This window comes from Hyperoodon ampullatus (genome assembly GCF_949752795.1).
Source record: "Hyperoodon ampullatus genome assembly, chromosome: 11".
NCBI lineage: Eukaryota > Metazoa > Chordata > Mammalia > Artiodactyla > Ziphiidae > Hyperoodon > Hyperoodon ampullatus.
Window position 1 is genome coordinate 14,678,378 of NC_136924.1, and position 18,854 is coordinate 14,697,231.

Sequence of the window (18,854 nt, forward strand, 5' to 3'; positions counted from 1 at the left end):
TCATTCCATAATCAAGAGAGTCCTAATAACTCAATCACCTCCGTATAGAAATTCTTGAATTTTTCAATTACTTCGGAAGCCCCTCAATATATTTCCTACCCTCATTATGTTCTGCTTTAAAACCCACTACCAGAATGAAACTCAGCTCTCTAGTTTGAGGGCACCATGATTTTGTACTTTCTGTTGCATTTCCAGGTTCATGCTGGTCTTTGGTTCACAACAGAAACACTGGACCACCTTCTTCAGGAAAATATAAACAAGGAAATCTTCTAAGGAAATCTAACAGAAGTTCACTCTAAATATTTTTAAGAAAAGAAAAATAAAATGTAATCCCCAGGCATACACATCTATAAACCCAGACAGAAGGGAGGTGGTTGCACAATAAAAAAACAATATTCTAACCGTAACTAGATAAAGTTTAATAGCCTATCTAATACTTTCAGAATAGTCTGTACAACCCAAGCACTATGTAGTAGTATAATTAAGGGATGGCACTGACTTAAAATTCCTGTCTGAATGAGGGAATAATTTTCCTGCTAGCTGACACTAAGTAGTTAGCTTCCTGGTGTAAGCAGAGTCTCAAAGGAGCTGTGACTGCTTTAAGAATAATCTTTAGTCATGACAATGTAGAGAAATTTAACGTATTCAAATTCTGTATCTCGATGAGGGGTGACGATCTTAACAACACAAACCCTTCTCGAGTTGTCACTGTGGGCCAAGTACTTTTAAGAACTTGGTAAACATCCTTTTACATAATCCTCACAATGAGGTAGGTGACTATCATTATCCCTTTTTTACAGATGAGGAAATGAGGCTTGGTGAGGTGAAGTAACTTGCCCAGAGTCACGCAGATGGAAAGGAGGAGAGCTCCGTGTTTAACCGGGTCTATCAGACTCCACAGCCTGGGCATGTCACCAAGAACCCAGTGCTTGGAGAAGCTCTGGGGATTAACTGATCACCCCCATTGGAATTACTTGGGGACCTTGTTAAAAACGTGTATTTCTAGTACGTTACATTCTCTGGAGTGAGACCCAGGAATCTGAACTTTTGATCACTTTCTCAGTCAAGTCTGATATACGTGGAAATCTGAGAAATACTGCACTCTGCTACTGCCTCTCAGTGCATACCCGAGCTCACTTTAGCGCTTGGGAGCAATTTTTAAAACTATAACAGGGGCTTCCCTGGTGGCGCAGTGGTTGAGAGTCCGTCTGCCGATTCAGGGGACACGGGTTCGTGCCCCGGTCCGGGAAGATCCCACATGCCGCGGAGCGGCTGGGCCCGTGAGCCATGGCCGCTGAGCCTGCGCGTCCGGAGCCTGTGCTCCGCAGTGGGAGAGGCCACAGCAGTGAGAGGCCCGCATACCGCAAAAAAAAAAAAAAAAAAAAAAACTATAACAGTAGGAGGAACTCAAGTAAATCTGCTACACACGTTGCCATCAAGAACCAGAATAGAAAAAGAATTTCTGGCAAACTTTAATTATAGTTTCACTGTGAGGAAAATAACTTAAAAATTCACAATTTCATTCTGCCTCTATTCAGAAAGAAAAAGGAGATATAAACTTGTCCTATACTGTCATTTACTCTACAAACATCCCACAGATTAAATAGGGAATGACTCAATGACAGGGTAACCTCAAACACAAAAAGAGGAAAAGGTGACAACATCAATGTTAAAATATATCATTTTAAGTGGAAACTGCTAAAGTGCAGCTCAGACTGTCCACGTCACATGAAAATGCTCTTAAACTCTTCTAACATTTGTATAAACTTCAGTGTGGCCCTCTGGGAAACTGCCCTAATGGAAAAGAGTGTGGCTCCAGAGGCCGACTGGAAGTCAGGCTCAGCCAGGCTCTGCTGCTTACCAGCGATACCGCCTCAGCAAAGTTACTCAACTTCCAGTTTCTGTCTGCATAAAGAGGGATGGTATTTCACAGGTGGTCCTTTTTTCCCATCCTCCCCTCTCTGACCACCTTCCAAGAGGCTATTGAGTATAAATCCACTATGCTTCATGCTCTGTTTCCTCCAGTCATGACCAGGAATTTAAGCCTTCAGCCTCTCTGGTCATCAATTACCCTGCACTCTCTCCCATAATGCTCCAGATAGCCCCTGAGCTGACCCTGGTACCCATGCCTGCTCTCCTTCCCCAGAGCTACCACGGGCCAGAGAAACACCCGCTACATGACCCCTCTTGTAGACACATTCTCCTCTCTGCAAGCCCCTCCTCCTACTAACCTGCTTACACTTTGACTCTGCTCGGGGACAGCAAGTTCCCTGCAACCCTTTCAAGCAACAATCATTTTCTCTTTCACACTTCATCTACCTCAGGTCACAGTCTTTCTCTCCGTTCTAACTCCTGGTATTATTCGTTCATTCAACAGATATCTCACCCTTACCACATGTGAGCCATGGTGGGCGGGGCAGGGAGAGTCCTAAGTAACGATATAGGCAAAAATCTCTGAATAGGGAGCTTAATTTTTTTTTTTTAATTTAAGTTTGTGTGAAGCTTTATTTCACTTAAGTAACTTCTTTGGGTTTCAGTAGACGCATTGTTTTCATGAACATTTCAATCAACGCAAAATCAAACATACTGGCAGGTCACGAACTTGTCTGAAAATCGCAGGTGAGCTCTTGACTCGGGCAGCATTTTCAAGTGCTAAAATCTATAGTGCATCTCAGACACAGGATCTTAATGGAAGAAAATATCATCTTTCTCCAAAGCCATGTGAACAGTACACCTATCACCGTTCTCCCAGCAAAATCTGCTTTAGCCGTGATAACACCCAAAGCAAAGACCAACGATGATCTTGCCGGCACTTTTCCACGTGCCTCTTTGTGCCCAGCTACTTGATTTGTAAAACAGGGAGCCCTGGTATAGGCTTAAATTTAAGCAGAGAAGAGGGAAACAAGTCAATTAGCAGGCAAACATATCTACTTTAAATTGTGCTAAGAGACATGAAAGATAAAGCAGGATGTCACATGAGAATTTTTCATGGGCACAGAATACTTTATTCAGATGGAGGAATCAGTGGCATTTTAAGTGGAGGCGTGAAGCACAGGGAGCCAGCCAACCAGAGTGAGGTGGTGAAGGATATTTCAGACTAAAGGGACAACCAGGCCTCTCCAAAGACCTTTTCTTCCATGCTTCCTCAGCAGCCCATTCCACGGTCAAACCCTGGATCTTGTCGCCAGCAGAACCAACACGTCCCTGACTGCTACATGAAACCCACTACCCTTTGACAACATGCTTTTCCTATAGCTTCTTTTCTGGATGAGCTTCTAACTCATCCAGAACTCCAATCCACTGACCTATGTTCTCCACTGAGGCCCTCTTTCACTATCTTCATTTCACTATCTGATTTAGAATCCTCACTTCTCTCCTTATCCAAATTATAAAGCCCTTCTTACACATATATTCAATCCTTTGACTTTTCCTCCTTCCTTTAAATTCCCCTGGCAAAATCCCAGTCACTCTGCCTTTTCTGAGACTGTATCTGTGCCAGTGAGAATTGCTAGACACACTCCCAGGAAGACTGGAAACACTATAAATTCATGATCGCTAATTGCACACAGATCTTCCACACTGCCCAGTGGTGCTCAATTCTATAATAGTTCCCTTCCCCACTCTTTCTAATGACTATTTAATATCTTCTTCTCTCCTACATTTTTACTCCACTCTATCTACACCTTGGCTTTCATAATACCTTACTATAATGGGTTTCCCTCCTATTTTTCCGACTATTCCTTCTTTGATTCTTTTGTCATTTCCTCTTCTGATCCAAAGGTTGGAGAGCCTTAGGACTCAGAAAGGGACCATTTGCCCTCATGGTTCTATGTTTTTCCCAGGTGACCTCATCTATTCCCATGACTTTAAGTACCATTTGTATGCTAGTAACTCCCAAATTTCTCTCTTTCCCAGGCTATCACCTAGTTTGAAGACCACCATCCTAGTCTGAACCACCATCATCTCCTGCTGATATTAGTATAATAGCTCCTAATTGATTTCTCTACTCACAGTGGTTCAACCTCCACATAGTAACCAGAGTGATCTTTTTGAGGTATAAATCAGATTGTATCATTCCCTCATTTAAAATCCTTCAACAAATCTCCATGACTCTCAGCACAAAAGCCTAAAACATGCCCTCTTAGTTTCCTGTGGCTGCCATAACAAATTACCAAAAACTTGGAGGCTTAAAGCAACAGAAATTTATTCTCTCACAGTTCTGGAGGCCAGAAGTCCAAAATCAAGGTGTTGACAGGATCACACTCCCTCTAAAGGCTCTAGAGATTTCATTCCTTGCCTTTTCCAGCTTCTGGTGCCTCCATGAGCTCCTTGGCCAGTGGCTCTATCATTCCAATCTCTGCCTCTGACTTCATGTGGCCTTCTCGTCTTATCTCCTCTGTATGTCTCATTTTAGGGTCCACCCAGATAGTTCAGGAGGATCTCTGCTCAAGATCCTTGATTACATCTGCAAAGATCTTTTCTTTCAAATAAAGTCACATTTACAAGTTCCAGGGATTAGGACATGGACATATCATTTGGAGGGTCGCCGTTTAACCCACTATAGCCTCCAAAGACAACTCCAGCTGCACCCGCCTCCCCCTGCAATCTCACCTCCCAAAGCTCTCGTTCTTCCTTTGTTTACAGGCTCTACCCTTTCTGGCCTTCTTTTATCTCCTTGATCAAGGACAAGCTCTTTCCCACCCTTGATTTTTGCTTATTCTATTCTGTCTCTAGTCTTTGCCTAGCTAGCTCCTCCTTCAGGTCTTGAGTTAAATCTAACTTCCACGGAGAAGTGTTCTTTGACCCCATAAACTTAAGTACATCACCCCAGTTTTCATCCCTCAAAGAACCCTGTTCCTTTTCTTCACAGCATTTGATTGTTTTCCAGTTTCAAGTTGTATCTGCACATGATTTGTATGTTTACCTGTTAATATCTGTCTCTATCACTGGACTGTGAATTCTTCATACCATCATAAGAAGCACACCTGTTTTGTACATCTCTGTATGTACACCCAAGCATAGGACAGCACCTGACACATAGCAGAATTAACTTAAAAAAAAAAAAAAAGAGTACTAAGTAAATAGAGGACCTCCTATTCCTTTTATCAAGAGGATTAGATAAGTGTAAATAAATGGGTTAGAATGATGATCAGACAGCTGAGGACACTGCTGGCCTGCAGTAGACATCCCTCCCCAGCCAGCCTGGGAAATGATCAAGTTGGGCACAAAAGGAAAAGTAGTATCCGACTACTAGCAAGTTAGACGGAGTTCTCTAGTCTTCAGTTCTGCCACGGACAATTATATACTCTGGGAACTCGTTTCACCCTTTATAATAATCTCTACCTCCTGTTCAAAAGGATTGAGGTTTTTTTGAAATTTTAAGAGAAAATTCCAATACAAACTGGTTTCCACCTGCACCCTCATACGAAGCTGGGAGATTCACATATTTATCTAACTTCCTTAATTCTGCTGAATTACGGCATGACTCAAGTATCAACAATAAATACTGCTGGCCTGTTTTAAAGTCTAGTATGCACAGAGGGACAGAGAAAAGAGCAATCTTTTCTGAGACACATGAAATTCTCCAGCCTCTTTTTCTACCCTGAAGTTTCTTTTTTTAATTGAGATACAATTCACATACCACAAATTCACCCTTTTAAAGTGTACAATTCAGTGTTTTGCCCAAAGTTGTACAACCATTGTCACTATCTAATTCCAGAACATTCTCGTCACCACCACCACACCCTCCAAAAAAACCCATCCTCATTAGCAATCATTCTCTATTCCTGCCTCCCCCAGGCCCTGGTAGCCACTAATATTGTCTCTACGGATTTTCCACGTTTTTCTAACGTTCATAAAACTGAAACACAGAGAGATGAAATGATTTGCATAGGGTTGCAGTCACTTAGAAACTTACTAGCAAGATGATATTACTCATTATTAGGAGGATCATAACATATATTTATAGTAACGTTTTAAACTGTACATAAAAAAAAAAGATCAGTGAAAATATGTTTAGCTTGACTACACATATCCTAAATGTGGCTATAAGACATCTGATATATAAAGCGGAGTCCTTAGGCTGGTGATGCTCAGACAGTGTTTCAGGCCAGGGAGAGGCAGGGGTGGAGGGTGTTTGGCAGGAATCACTAAAAGAGGAACAGAGATGCTACTGGTGGACAGGAATTGCACTTAGGGACAGGGTGATGCAGAGAGAAGGTTGAGGGAAATGCGAAGCCATGCAGTTTACAGGACGGACATATTTCTTTTCGGCCCAGGGTTCTGAAATTTGTGCTAAGGTGCCCACGTATCCACTTGCCTCCTTTTACAGTGTCCCCAGTTTGTCCCAGAGATCTCCGATCATTTCCAGTTTGTTTATGAGTAGTTAATGCATGAATAGTGTTAACACCACTTCAGAATACTTGCTGGTCAATGACACTTCGCAAAATAATACATGAAATTCAACTTTTTAAAATGTTCTACTGCCTGCATTGTCAAATAAGTAAAATAATTACAAGCTAACTTACTTCTATTACCATCAATAAATGTGTACACAGGAAGAGTGACCCCAGAGACTAAAATCATCAGAATCCATTTGCAAAAAGAATTAGGCACACATTTTATTTTATATGTCTTAATCAATATTGCAAATACCATTAACAAAAGGAAAAAAGGATGGAAACCGCTCATCACACACACAAAAATTCATCGTTCAAAAGAGGTTAACCTGGGCTTCCCTGGTGGCGCAGTGGCTGCGAGTCCGCCTGCCGATGCAGGGGACACGGGTTCGTGCCCCGGTCTGGGAAGATCCCACATGCCGCGGAGTGGCTGGGCCCGTGAGCCATGGCCGCTGAGCCTGCGCGTCCGGAGCCTGTGCTCCGCAACGGGAGAGGCCACAGCAGTGAGAAGCCCGCGTACCGCAAAAAAAAAAAAAAAAAAAAAAAAAGAGGTTAACCTGAACCTCAACGTTCCTTGTGCTCATTTTAAAACATTATTAAAACATCAATAGAAAAGGACAAACAAGTCAAAACTAAGTATTTTATTAATTAAAATTGAGACCCTAAACCAACTAAAATTACACAACTGAAAAATAACCTCCTATCATCAACCTAGAAAAGTTAGATTTGCCAACATATAATGAATACCCAGGAGCCTACTACTGGGTGCATAGACAAATTTTCTTTTACAAACAAGTTATTTTGAGTTATAGAGATCCTGTAGATGACCAGATTATCATTTTTTTAAATGGCTGCTAAAAATGACTATTTAGTCAACCTATTCATAGAACTGAACACTAAATAACATAGTGACCATTTAAAGTTGAAACTTCTTGTCTACCAAATTTCTTATAAAACTGCTTTTAAGCATGTAAATTAACTTAAAAGATCAACTCTTAATTATCTACCGCAAAAGAGAGCTTTGGTACCAATAAATTAGAAGTAGGCAATCAACATATACTTTGTAGTTTTACAGTGTATTTTAGGAATTAAATTGGAAATGCCTATATATGAAAATTGGGTCTCATTCTCCTGTTACCTACATTACTGTGAGGAATGAAGAGCCCACTGATTCCAAATTACTGATATAAATAAAACACTAGCCTAAAATTTCTTCCAAAAAGATGAATAGGTCACACCCTGCAACTTAGGCAAAAGGTAAATAAAGAATTAAGCACTTTTCAATGCTCCCTTTTTCTTTCGATGGGAGCAGCAAGATTCTAGAATAAAAATAATTCCAGTAAGTACATGTAGAATATGTCAATCTTAGTTTCCCATTTGATAGGGCACTAAGAACAACAACAAAAATAAATAAAAAGAGAAAGGGTGATTTTAAAGACGAAAAGGCAGACTGAGCAAGGTGGGAGGGCGGGTTTAGGAGCATATCTGCTGCCAATTAACCAAATCAGAGCAGATTACAAACCCTCCTAAACTGTACCCAGGGCCATGCACACTGCACATGGAATCTGGACAATTCTTTGCTACATACCTTACAGAAAGTTATTAACACATTTTTATTTTAAGAAACAAAAGAGAATCAAAATATTCAAAACACATAGCAATTTTACTTTTTGAAATGGTTATCCTACAAACTTTTCTTAAATTTAGATTTTGCAAAGTTCCTACTCTCCAAGTCATCAAGTAGACACTGAAAACAACTTCCGAGTACTGTGGGCTGATGTTTTATGGAGCGTGCATTTTTCACAAATCTAGACCACAATGAACTAATTAAGATTTAATTCTGAATTCAGCCTGTGATTGAATTCTGGATACAACATTGGAATAAAACCAGTAAAAATAATTTAAGTATGTCTACTTCTTGCATAATTTAGTTTGGAAAATATTCATATTCTTAACCCAAAAGATTACTTTTAGAGTTTGAAAGATTAAAGATAAAAAACAAAAATTGGTTCAGCAATTGTCAAAATAAAATGAATACAAACACTGACCACAACTTTCCATTCAATCCAAAATAAACCACTTCAGTTGAGCTCAGCTCACTTAATTTTTAAAACCATTTCTTTTTTCCAGCTTCATAACTGGACTGAACGTTGCTCAACAACATTACCTACGTTAGCAGGGAGGAAATCAAGGTGTTGTAAAGATTGCACAGTGACTGAATGTACAAGCATAACATTTCAGAGCTGGAGGGATCTTCAAGACCTGCTCCAGCACCCACATTTTACAGAGGAGAAACTGAGGCCCAAACTAAGTCAATCAAATGACTTGACCAAAGTCACAATCATCGGCTGAGCCATCATTCATTCAGTCAGTCAGTCATTCACCCACACTACTGACAGCTGCCTGAGCACCAGGCTCAGGGTTAGTTGCAGAAAACAACCTGGAAGGCAGCATCCACCATTGCCAAGGCTATCTTTTCCCCTTGTTTTCTTAAAATTGATCCTTAAAAGTCCTAATCAGCAAGAACTCTGTAGGAGAGTTCCACAGCCTTTGTAGATGTGGGCCCACTTTCAGTTTCACACATTTCAGTAAATGCAGCTGTCCTCTATTGTGTTAAGTGATTAAGCATTTACTTTAAGTGATTAAGCATTAACAAAGAGAAGCACAGTATTTTGAATGAGTCCCTCTCCAATACATTCATAACTTAAGGAAGTGCAATCAGAAAATGCCCTACACACACAAACAAGTTCACAGAGAGGACAGCTTACAAAATCAGAATGATGTGAGGTATCAATATAGATCAGTTAAGTCCAATAGCTCAAGTTTGCAGTGTGGAATGTAAATATCTCTCATTTCATTCAGATATAGGTATATTTTTCTGAGATGTCTGTATGTTAAAAAGACCTCTAAACTCACATTCAAATTCACATCTAATGACACATATGTCTAAACCAGGTCTTTCTCCTTAAGATTAACTTTCCTTGATTTCTATTTGAGTAAAGGAAAATTAGAATTAAAAAAATAAACAAAACCTAAAATTTAATGTGCTGGCTAAAGGAAATTCAAATTCTATGTACAATAAAAATAGCAATAGCTCAAACTGCACATTTCTGAGTTGTTTTTTTGTTTTTGTTTTTTTTTGATGGGATGTGCAGTGAACTTACCCATCAACATAAATCATCCCTCGTTTTGCATGGACTTTTACGTTCTTTAACATTAAGTCTGGCACTTAAATGTTTTGTGTATCTCAAGTCAAATTCTTTAAGAAGAGACCATATTGACAAAACTCTTAAATAAAACAACCCATAAGTAAGGCACTTTGAAATATTCAACAGCAGCTCTCTGTGTACCCAGTTTCAGTGTTTTTACCAAAATGATCCACAGCTTTTACAGAGCTCTCACAGGTGACCATTGGGTGAATGCTGATAAACTTAATCTTCACTGAGGCTCTCTGAAGGCTCTTTGACTTTCCTCAAGCTATTGTCAGCTCAGGACGAAAGTGCTGTTATGCTCTTCTATTTCACAAACTTCCAGATTTGATTTTTATCTAGAGCATCACAAGTTCTCATTTGAACATCAGGTCGGCCCTCAGGTGTCCGGTAAGCACTAAGACACAGTCCTGAGTGGGGATGAAAAATGGTTCCATCTTCTTTAAAATACCAAATAATGTTTGCTGGAACAGGAAACCCATCTCTGGGACAATTTTGCATTCCCACGTGACTTTTTTGCTCAGGAACCTCTGCACATAACTCTGTCACTGAATTAAACCTTATTTCTTTGTTTGAAGTATATTCAAAGAATTGATTGCCTCCTTGACCGTGGCATCCAAACAGTGAAAGGTTAGCACCTGTGGGGTTGTTGTCAGGAGAATTATAATCTAAACATTCAGAAGAGATCCCAATACTGCGAATAGCTCCGTGCCAGCCTGGCCTATCCTCTGGAACATGTAAATTAGAAAACACATTTTTCAAATACCAGTCAAAACTCTTGCACCTCAGCCGTTCTCGTAGTAATTTTCTTTCAGAAATATCGCCATAAGCTTCTTTCCTTGCTGGAGGGTTTCGATTGTAGAAATGCTCTTTGTACCCGTCCATCCACACTTCCGCTGCCCGAGCAGTATTCTGCAGGAAATTGGGCCGAGCATATGGCGCCCGCTTGGGGAATACGTGGCCCACATGAGAACAGGGGTGGATCTCCAGTTTACCTCCACACTGCCACACCCTAAAAGACAGCTCCAGATTTTCACCTCCCCACACTTCCATCCCAGTGTCATAAGTTCCAAGGTACTGAAAATATTTTTTGCTGACAGCAAACAGTCCTCCAGCCATGGTGGGTGATCTGATTGGGTCAATTCTCGATTTCCTCCTCTCCCTTTCATGTTTGGGGACAGAATGCCACTGGAACGTTAGACGCCAGTCAAACCCACCAATCATGGGCTCCCCAGTCTGCATATAGAATTCAAAAGTATTCCAGTCAATGGTGTCTATAACAGGACAAACAATTGCTGTTTCATCTTTAGCAATCCTTTCCAAAAGTGGCTCCAGCCAACCAGTATTACACTCACAGTGACAATCCAGGAAAGTGAGGACATCCCCAGTGGCAAAAGTGGCCCCAATCAGACGGGCCCTAACCAGCCCCTCCCGCTTATTTGTTCTAATCAAGCGAACTCTATCGAGATTGCTGATATAAGTTTCAAGTTGTGTCTTCAAATAAACTCTGTCGCTCAAGTCATCGACTAAGATGATCTCCTTCAGAAGGACTGCAGGAGAAGTTTCTAAAACACTGTGGATGGTGCGGAGCAAAGTCGACCAGGCTTCGTTATAGAAAGCAATGATAACAGAAGTGGTGGGAAGTCTCCTATAGTTAAATTTCTTGGATTTACACTCATACATTCTTTTATCCTCTATGTGGCGGTGCAGGGAAATCCTGTCACTGAGGTAAATATTAATGGCATATCTCTCAATGAGTTCTTCTTGCTGCTTCACATCACCCTCCTTGAGCTGGAGTATGCTGGCTTTCCCCCACTCCCCAAGTGCATGGGAATCTGCAGGGGGCTTCTCATAAAGCGGTCGAGACAAATCCACAGCTTTCTTCCCGGAGTCTGAGAGCTGTCTTGGGCCCCGCTCCCTGGTAAGGCCGGCTCCTGGGGAGGCATGGAAAGTGGAGACGGAGAGTTCCACCAGGAGATAGGCCACTGTTAAAAGCGCCAGCAGCAGGCAGCTTTTGCTTGCCCACGTCCACCTCACGGCCATCCGGATCCTCATGGCTGGGGCGCGGACGCGGCCACCAGAGCCACCACGCAGGGGAAGGGCTGCGGGACCCGACGCTGGAATTCCGGACTCAGGTAGAAGCGAACTTCCCAGCAGGTCCCTCCTTTCATGAAGGCGCTCGGCTCCTTTCCAGCCGCGGGGGCCCCCCGGGGGTCACCTAAGACCACCCCGTGCTCGGCCTCCGGAACAGCCCCAACGCCTCTCTCCCCACTTCCTCCTGCTGGTCTCACAACTTTTCACAAACTCTCCAGCCAACACCCCTCCCTCCCGGGGCCGAGGACAAGCTCCGCCCCTTCCCACTTACTCCTCCTGGTGGTTAGTTCGAGAAAGTCGTCGGCCAGGCCCAGGCCTATAGGCGACTCTGCGGGGCCGGGCTGACCGAGGTGGCCCGGGGCCGGGCTGACCGAGGTGGCCCCGGCTCGGGCCCACTCTGGCTCCGAATGCATCTCGGCCGCTTTCAACATCACCTCCACCCATAGGTCCTCAGTGGTTCTCGCGGGGGCCCGGCGTGGACAGGAGACAAGGGTTCCGACCGGTTGAGCGTCTCATCACAAAAAGAAAAAAAAGAAAACTTACCAAGTTGTTTGCCGTCGGGACTAAAGTCCACGGAGGTGATCGCCGCTTTGTGGCCCTTAAAATAACGCTGCAGAACGGGGTCCTCCTGGGAAGGAAAGTTGTCAAGTTTTGAAAGCAGATGCTGACCTCGAATTTGGGGGGTCGGGGATCAACGATGTCCCCTCCCCCGGGGGCCGGCCCGGGAACGGCCGCATCGAAGGTGGGTGTGCAGAGCAGGAGCGCCCCGCGCGAGCACACGCGGCCACCGCTACAGGGGGACGCCGAACGCCAACTTCCCCAGCAGAGCCGGCCGAATCCTCCACTCGCGCTTCCCAGAACCGAGCGCACGCGAGGGACCACCTGGGCCGCTCCATTGAAATGCACGTTCCGGGGCCCCGCCCACTGGCACGCAGTCACAGGTGCGAGGCGGGGCCCCGGCTTCGGTACTTTTCAAAAACCTCCCAGGTGATTCTGACGAAGGCGCTCCACGGAAACGCTCAGAGAATTCTGGGGTCCATGGGGCTGCCGGGGCTGTCGGAGCTCCGGGACTCGGGGAGGAGTGCCCGGGAGCTCGGCCAGGGCTCTGCGCTCCCGGTGTCCCAGTGGCAGAGGACGAGTCACCGGCGCCCCGGGGCGAGGGGCGAGGAGCTAGCGGCTCGGGACCCAGCTGAGGACGTCTGCCTCCATCTCCCGCCAGGTGCGGGCGCGGCCCCGACCTGGCTCCCCAGCCGGCGGCACCGGCTCCAGGGAGGCGCACCCCAGCCCGTCCTTACCGGGGCGGAGGCCATGGGGGGAGCGGTTGGCTCCTGGCTCCTGCCCGTGTGGGGAATCGGGGGAAGGGAGGGGGCGAGGTAGGAAGGGGGACCGTGCGGCGCCCGGAACCGTCTGCCCGGAGCGGCAGCGCCTCGCGGTCACTACAACAACGGCCCACTCAAACCCCGCGCTCCAGGCATGGCCAGCCGAGCCCCGAGGCTCCGCCCCCGCCGTAGAGAGCCTGGCCTCCGCCACCTGGCAAGCGGGAAGCCCCGGGGTCAGGTGCCGGCACACATCAAAGCCAACGTTTACTAACACCTACGCTCCCCACGACTTGACACAAGTAGGAGGGTAGTAACCAGGATAGAAAAGAGACTGATGGGTGGGAGAGGGTAATGAGCCTGTGATCGATGCAATCAGAGTTCTATTACACGTTAAAGAGACAGCCCGCGAGAATTTCAAGCTGTTCCCAGACAGCTTATGACGCACAAGAGAGTTTGATGCGAAATGGGGCCGCTTGCTATTTATTAATATACCCAAAGGAACTAAATCTCTGGAGGACAGGCTTGAATTTATTTAATCACTAGTTTTCACACAACGCCTGGCTTGTTATAAATGTAGATGCTGTATAAACGTGATGAATGAATTAATGTTGTGAATCCACTTAATGTTTTTCTGCTGTGCGTTTTCTATTCCAATCTCATTTGCATATGCTTTAGAGCAGCAAATTGATACAGCAGCATATTTAAACTTTTTAGGAAGACGTAGAAAAGAACATATTGTTTTGTTTAAATTATTGGGCAACATAATAACAATAGCCTTTGCTACAGTAGGCTTTCTTGCACAGAATATCATTGAGCTTCAGCAACGCTATGAAGTTAATAGTTACAAAATGTTACCAACCTTTACAAATTATAAACTTGATTCTTAGATATTTTAATTTAATTATCAAAGATCACACAAACACAGCTCTTCCAGTTCCAAGTCCATACCCTTTTTACCCTGCCTCAAAGCTTGAAGGACTCAGCTGAAAATTACATACAGAATAAAGATTCTTGGCAGCATAAGATGGCATAATAGACCACAGCTGGTAAGATACACATTCTATGCAAATGAAAGATAAACTATACACCAAAATTACAGATTAACTAGTTGTCTAGTGACAGAATTTAGTTTTAATGAATACTATACATAGCAATCAAGCAAATAGGAAATAGCTTTAGACTGCAACATTAGTTCAAATATATGTTTGTTGAATATCTCCTATATATTTGGCTCTGAGGAGTACAAAGGTGACTGAGGTATCTTCCCTGCCTTTAAGAACTCAACAATCCAGGTTTCTGCGTCTCATATTTTAACATGCATAATGATGATTTAGAGCAGGGGTCCCCAACTTCCGGGCCGCGGACCGCTGCAGGTCCGTGGCCTGTTAGGAACCCGACCACACAGCAGGAGGGGAGCGGCGGGCGAGCCAGCGAAGTTTCATCTGCCGCCCCCCATGGCTCCCTCGCTCGCATTACCGCCCGGACCTTCACCCCACCTCCCCCGCCACACATACACACACTCGCCCCCCGTGGAAAAACTGTCTTCCACAAAACCGGTCCCTGGTGCCAAAAAGGTTAGGGACAGCTGATTTAGGGGATCTCATTCCCCCAAATACTGAATCAGCATATAGGGGGTGGGATCGAGGACCCTATAGATGTAATAAGCCCCTTAGGTGATTGCCATGGGAGTCTCAGCTGAGTACATTGAGAAACATTGCTCTAGTTTAGGAGGTGATGTGTCCAGATTGTGGATACCAGCAACGTATCAGCAAACTGTGGCAGGACTCTAAGCTTTGCTACATATTCCCAGTCTAGGTTTGACTTTTTTTTTAAAAAAAAGAGCAATATATTTAAAAATAATGCTGGATGCTGGTGGGAATGTAAAAGGATATAGCACTGTGGAAACAGTTTGGCAGTTCCTCAAAAAGTTAACTCCTAGGTATATACCCAAATGTATTAAAAACAGGGACTGGAACAGATACTTGTACACCAATATTCGTAGCAGCATTACTCACAATAACCAATAAGTGGAAACAATTCATGTATCCAACACGTGAATCAATAAAATGTGATACCTACATAAAATGGACTGTTACTCAGTCATAAAAAGAAATTTTGATACATGTTATAACATGGGTGAACCTTAAAACGTTAAGCTAAGTGAATAAGCCAGACCTAGAGGAACATATATTGTATGATTCCACCTATATGAGGTACCTCAAATACATGGATTCATAGAGAGAGACAGTGGAATGGAGGTTACCAGGGGATGGGGATAAGGAAGAATGGAGAGTTATTGTTTAACGGGTGTGGAGTTTCTGTTTGAGATGATGTTCTTCCAGTTTTGTTGAGATATAACTGAATTATAGCACTGTATAAGTTTAAGGTATACAACATAATGAGTTGACTTTCATACATCATGAAATGATTACCACAGTAGGTTTAGTGAACATCCATCATCTCATATAGATACAAAATAAAAGGGTACGCAGCTAGGAAGTGGCAGAGCTTTAGTCTGGCACTTCCAGACTCCACCTCTTAATCACTAAGTCATGATGCCTTTTTTGTGGTTGCAAGGGTATGATAAATGTAAAATTCTGTATCCTACCTAATGCTTTACCAGTTTACAAGTTATACAAAATAAAAAAATGTAACACCTCCTTTACTTCCATTCTACTGTCCTCATTTATTACTCCCCAATGCCCCTCCCATGATTCTCTTCCATATCTGATTTTATTTCTTTTTGCTCTTCCTAACCTTTGCAAACAGCAAAAGCTCAGAGGTGGATATTTGGAAATGTGGCCCAAGATGGGGATTTCTTTTCTAACCCTAAGCCTGCTTCAGTTCATGTAATTCTACTTGCTACAGTAATTATTTGGGACCACCTCAAACTGCAAATTTATTCATCTGGATGGGAGTCACAATATTTAAAAATCTAAGGTATCACTGGAGGCCAGGTACAAAGGTCGGGTAAAACTGACTCTTTAATTAGCCCTCCTTTTCCAGATCCCCTTCAAACCAGAAATTGAATTTATCCACTTGCACGCGACAAAGGGTAGTTTCTGGTTTAGCACGAGTCATTCCGAGGTTACTTCCCTTCCAAGTGGAGAATTCAGGCATAGCACAAAAGCGCCATCTACTGTTCATTTCCCTATGTGGCACTTGAACTGAAAATACAGTTGACCCTTGAACAACATGGGTTTGAACTGCGCACGTCCACTTATACGTGGAATTTTTTTTTAATAAAGATATTGAAAAAAAATTTTTTTTTTTTGAAATTTGCAAAATACTTTCTAGGCTACTTTTGTGTAGCCTAGAAATCTCAAAAACTTAAGAGAAATGTAAGTATGTCATGAAGGCATAAAACTATGTAGATTAGTCCATCCTTCATAGGCATAAGGTGAGTGATATTGAATATTAAATTAATCATGTATTAGTCTTCTTACTGTTTTACAACTTTGCTTTCAAAGAATTACATTACCATATGGTATGCCTCTCTCTCTCTTGTAATTAGAGAAACTGCATATCATCCTATCATCACAGGTGTTTTTTAAAATGTAACAATGTTTCCAATACTGTACTCTGAATATGACTACAATACTGTATGTATGCCATAAAATTTTTATATTGATTCATTCATTTAGTGTATAGGCTAGGCTACCATGAAGCATTTGCATTGATTGCACTAGACTACACAATAAAGCAATGATATTGCTGCTGCTTCATTATCAATGCATGAATCGTTATACCTGTAAATAAACATGGATTTCCTTTTCACATTATCTTTTCATTTTTGATGTCTAGTGTTAGTAATATGTATAAGATATACAATGGTTTGTATTATATAAGATAATATTGATGTAGATACAGGCAGACGATTCATCTTGTAAACAGACCACCTAAACTTATGGTATTGATAAATATAGTACAGTACTGTAAATGTATTTTCTCTCCCTTATTATTTTCTTAATAACATTTTCTTTTCTCTAGTTTACTTTATTGTAAGAATTTAGCATATAACACATATAACATACAAAATAGGTGTTCACCAACTGTGTATGTTATCAATAAGGCTTCCAATCAACGGTAGGCTATTAGTAAAATGTTTTGAGGAGTCAAAAGCTATACATGGGTTTTCAACTGCCCCTGGGGGGTCAGCACTGCTCAAGGGTCAATTATTTTGTAGCCTGTTGCCTGGAAGTGTAAATCTCTTCTGGATACAGTTACTTCAAAGTATAGAAGAATACATAGAAAGGAAAGTACCAGATCCTTCTGAATCATTAAAGCATTAACCTTTAAAAAAAAAAAAGACTGTGAATGATTTGTCAGTCAACATTAAGTCGCCAAATCCTATCCACTATATCCTCACAACAGATTTTATCTTTCTATCCTTCTGTTCTTTGGCTCCAGCCCCTCTGCCTCTGCCTTCTGGAGTATTTCCATAATCCCTAAATTACTTTCTGACTTCAAGACTTACCTGTGTCTGTCTATCCTGCATGTTGCCAACAAACACATAAGAATCACCTGGGTAGGGCTTCCCTGGTGGCACAGTGGCTGAGAGTCCCCCTGCCAATTCAGGGGACACGGGTTCGTGCCCCGGTCCGGGAGGATCCCACATGCCGTGGAGCGGCTGGGCCCGTGAGCCATGGCTGCTGAGCCTGCGCGTCCGGAGCCTGTGCTCCGCAACGGGAGAGGCCACAACAGTGAGAGGCCCGCGTACCGCAAAAAAAAAAAAAAAAAAAGAATCACCTGGGTAGCTTAAGTACCAATTCTTGGGCCCCACCCCAGATATTGTGATTTAGAAAAGCTGATGTGAATGCAAGAAATCTATATGTTCTTGAACAAGCTTTCCAGGTGATTATAATGTACATCAATATTTGGGAGCCATGGGGCAAATCATGCCACGGGACTTCTTTAAAATGCATTTTGTGGTTGCATGGTCTGAACCTCAAACCAACTCTTATTTTATAGCCAACAGCCCAGCTTCCCTAGGCCAATAGTTAAGCCATTGCAGAAAACTCCTGCAGGATATGGGCATTAGGATCACCTGAAGGACTTGTTAAAATGCAAATAGCTGGGTCCCACTTGAGAGTTTCTGGTTCAGTAGGTCAGGGGTCCAAGAATTTGCATTTATATTTCCTAGATGTGACACTTATGCTGTCAATGAACCATTCTGTGGCAATCAGCAGACTAAATAAAAAGTGGTGATGGGGACTTCCCTGGTGGTGCAGTGCTTAAGAATCCGCCTGCCAATGCAGGGGACACGGGTTTGATCCCTGGTCCAGGAAGATCCCACATGCCACGGAGCAGCTAAGCCCGTGCACCACAACTACTGAGCCTGTGCTCTAGAGCCCATAACCCACAACTACTGAGCCCACGTGCCACAACTGCTGAAGCCCGCGCACCTAGAGCCCATGCTCTGCAACGAGGGAAGCCACCGCAATGAGAAGCCCACGCACCGCAACAAAGAGTAGCCTCCGCTTGCTGCAACTAGAGAAAGCCCATGCGCAGCAACAAAGACCCAACGGAGCCAAAAATAAATAAATAAATATATATTTTTTAAAGTGGTGGTGGTGGTGGTGGTGGCGGTGGTGGGACGCAGGGAGGAGACAGGAAGTAGAATGGTGGTTGCCAGGGGCGGAGGGGAGGAGGAGATGGGGAGTTACTATTTAATGGGTACAGAGTTTCAGTTTGAGGAGATAATGAAGTTCTAGATGGATGATGGTAAGAGTTGCACAACAATGTGAATGTACTTAATGTCACTGAGCTATGTACTTACAAACGGCTAAATAGTAAATTTATGTTGTGTATATTTTACCACAATTGAAAAAAAA

The 18,854-nt window shown here is 43.1% G+C and overlaps 2 protein-coding genes across 2 annotated transcripts in view; both read right to left on the minus strand.

The window, feature by feature from the left end:
- The window catches only part of POC1B (POC1 centriolar protein B), a gene marked incomplete at both ends in the record, with an annotated part of 114,932 nt that extends 101,921 nt beyond the window's left edge, over positions 1-13,011 (minus strand). The window contains 2 exons of the mRNA XM_079714308.1: positions 12,245-12,329; positions 12,997-13,011. Coding sequence (XP_079570434.1) covers positions 12,245-12,329; positions 12,997-13,011 — 100 coding nt within the window. The remainder of the gene's footprint in view (positions 1-12,244; positions 12,330-12,996) is intronic.
- GALNT4 (polypeptide N-acetylgalactosaminyltransferase 4) lies at positions 9,914-11,921 on the minus strand (the record flags this gene model as incomplete). Its single annotated transcript, XM_079715245.1, has 1 exon — positions 9,914-11,921. Exon 1 carries the CDS (start codon positions 11,660-11,662, stop codon positions 9,914-9,916), a length of 1,749 nt encoding a protein of 582 aa, XP_079571371.1. The 5' UTR covers positions 11,663-11,921.
- Positions 13,012-18,854: the final 5,843 nt, after the last annotated feature.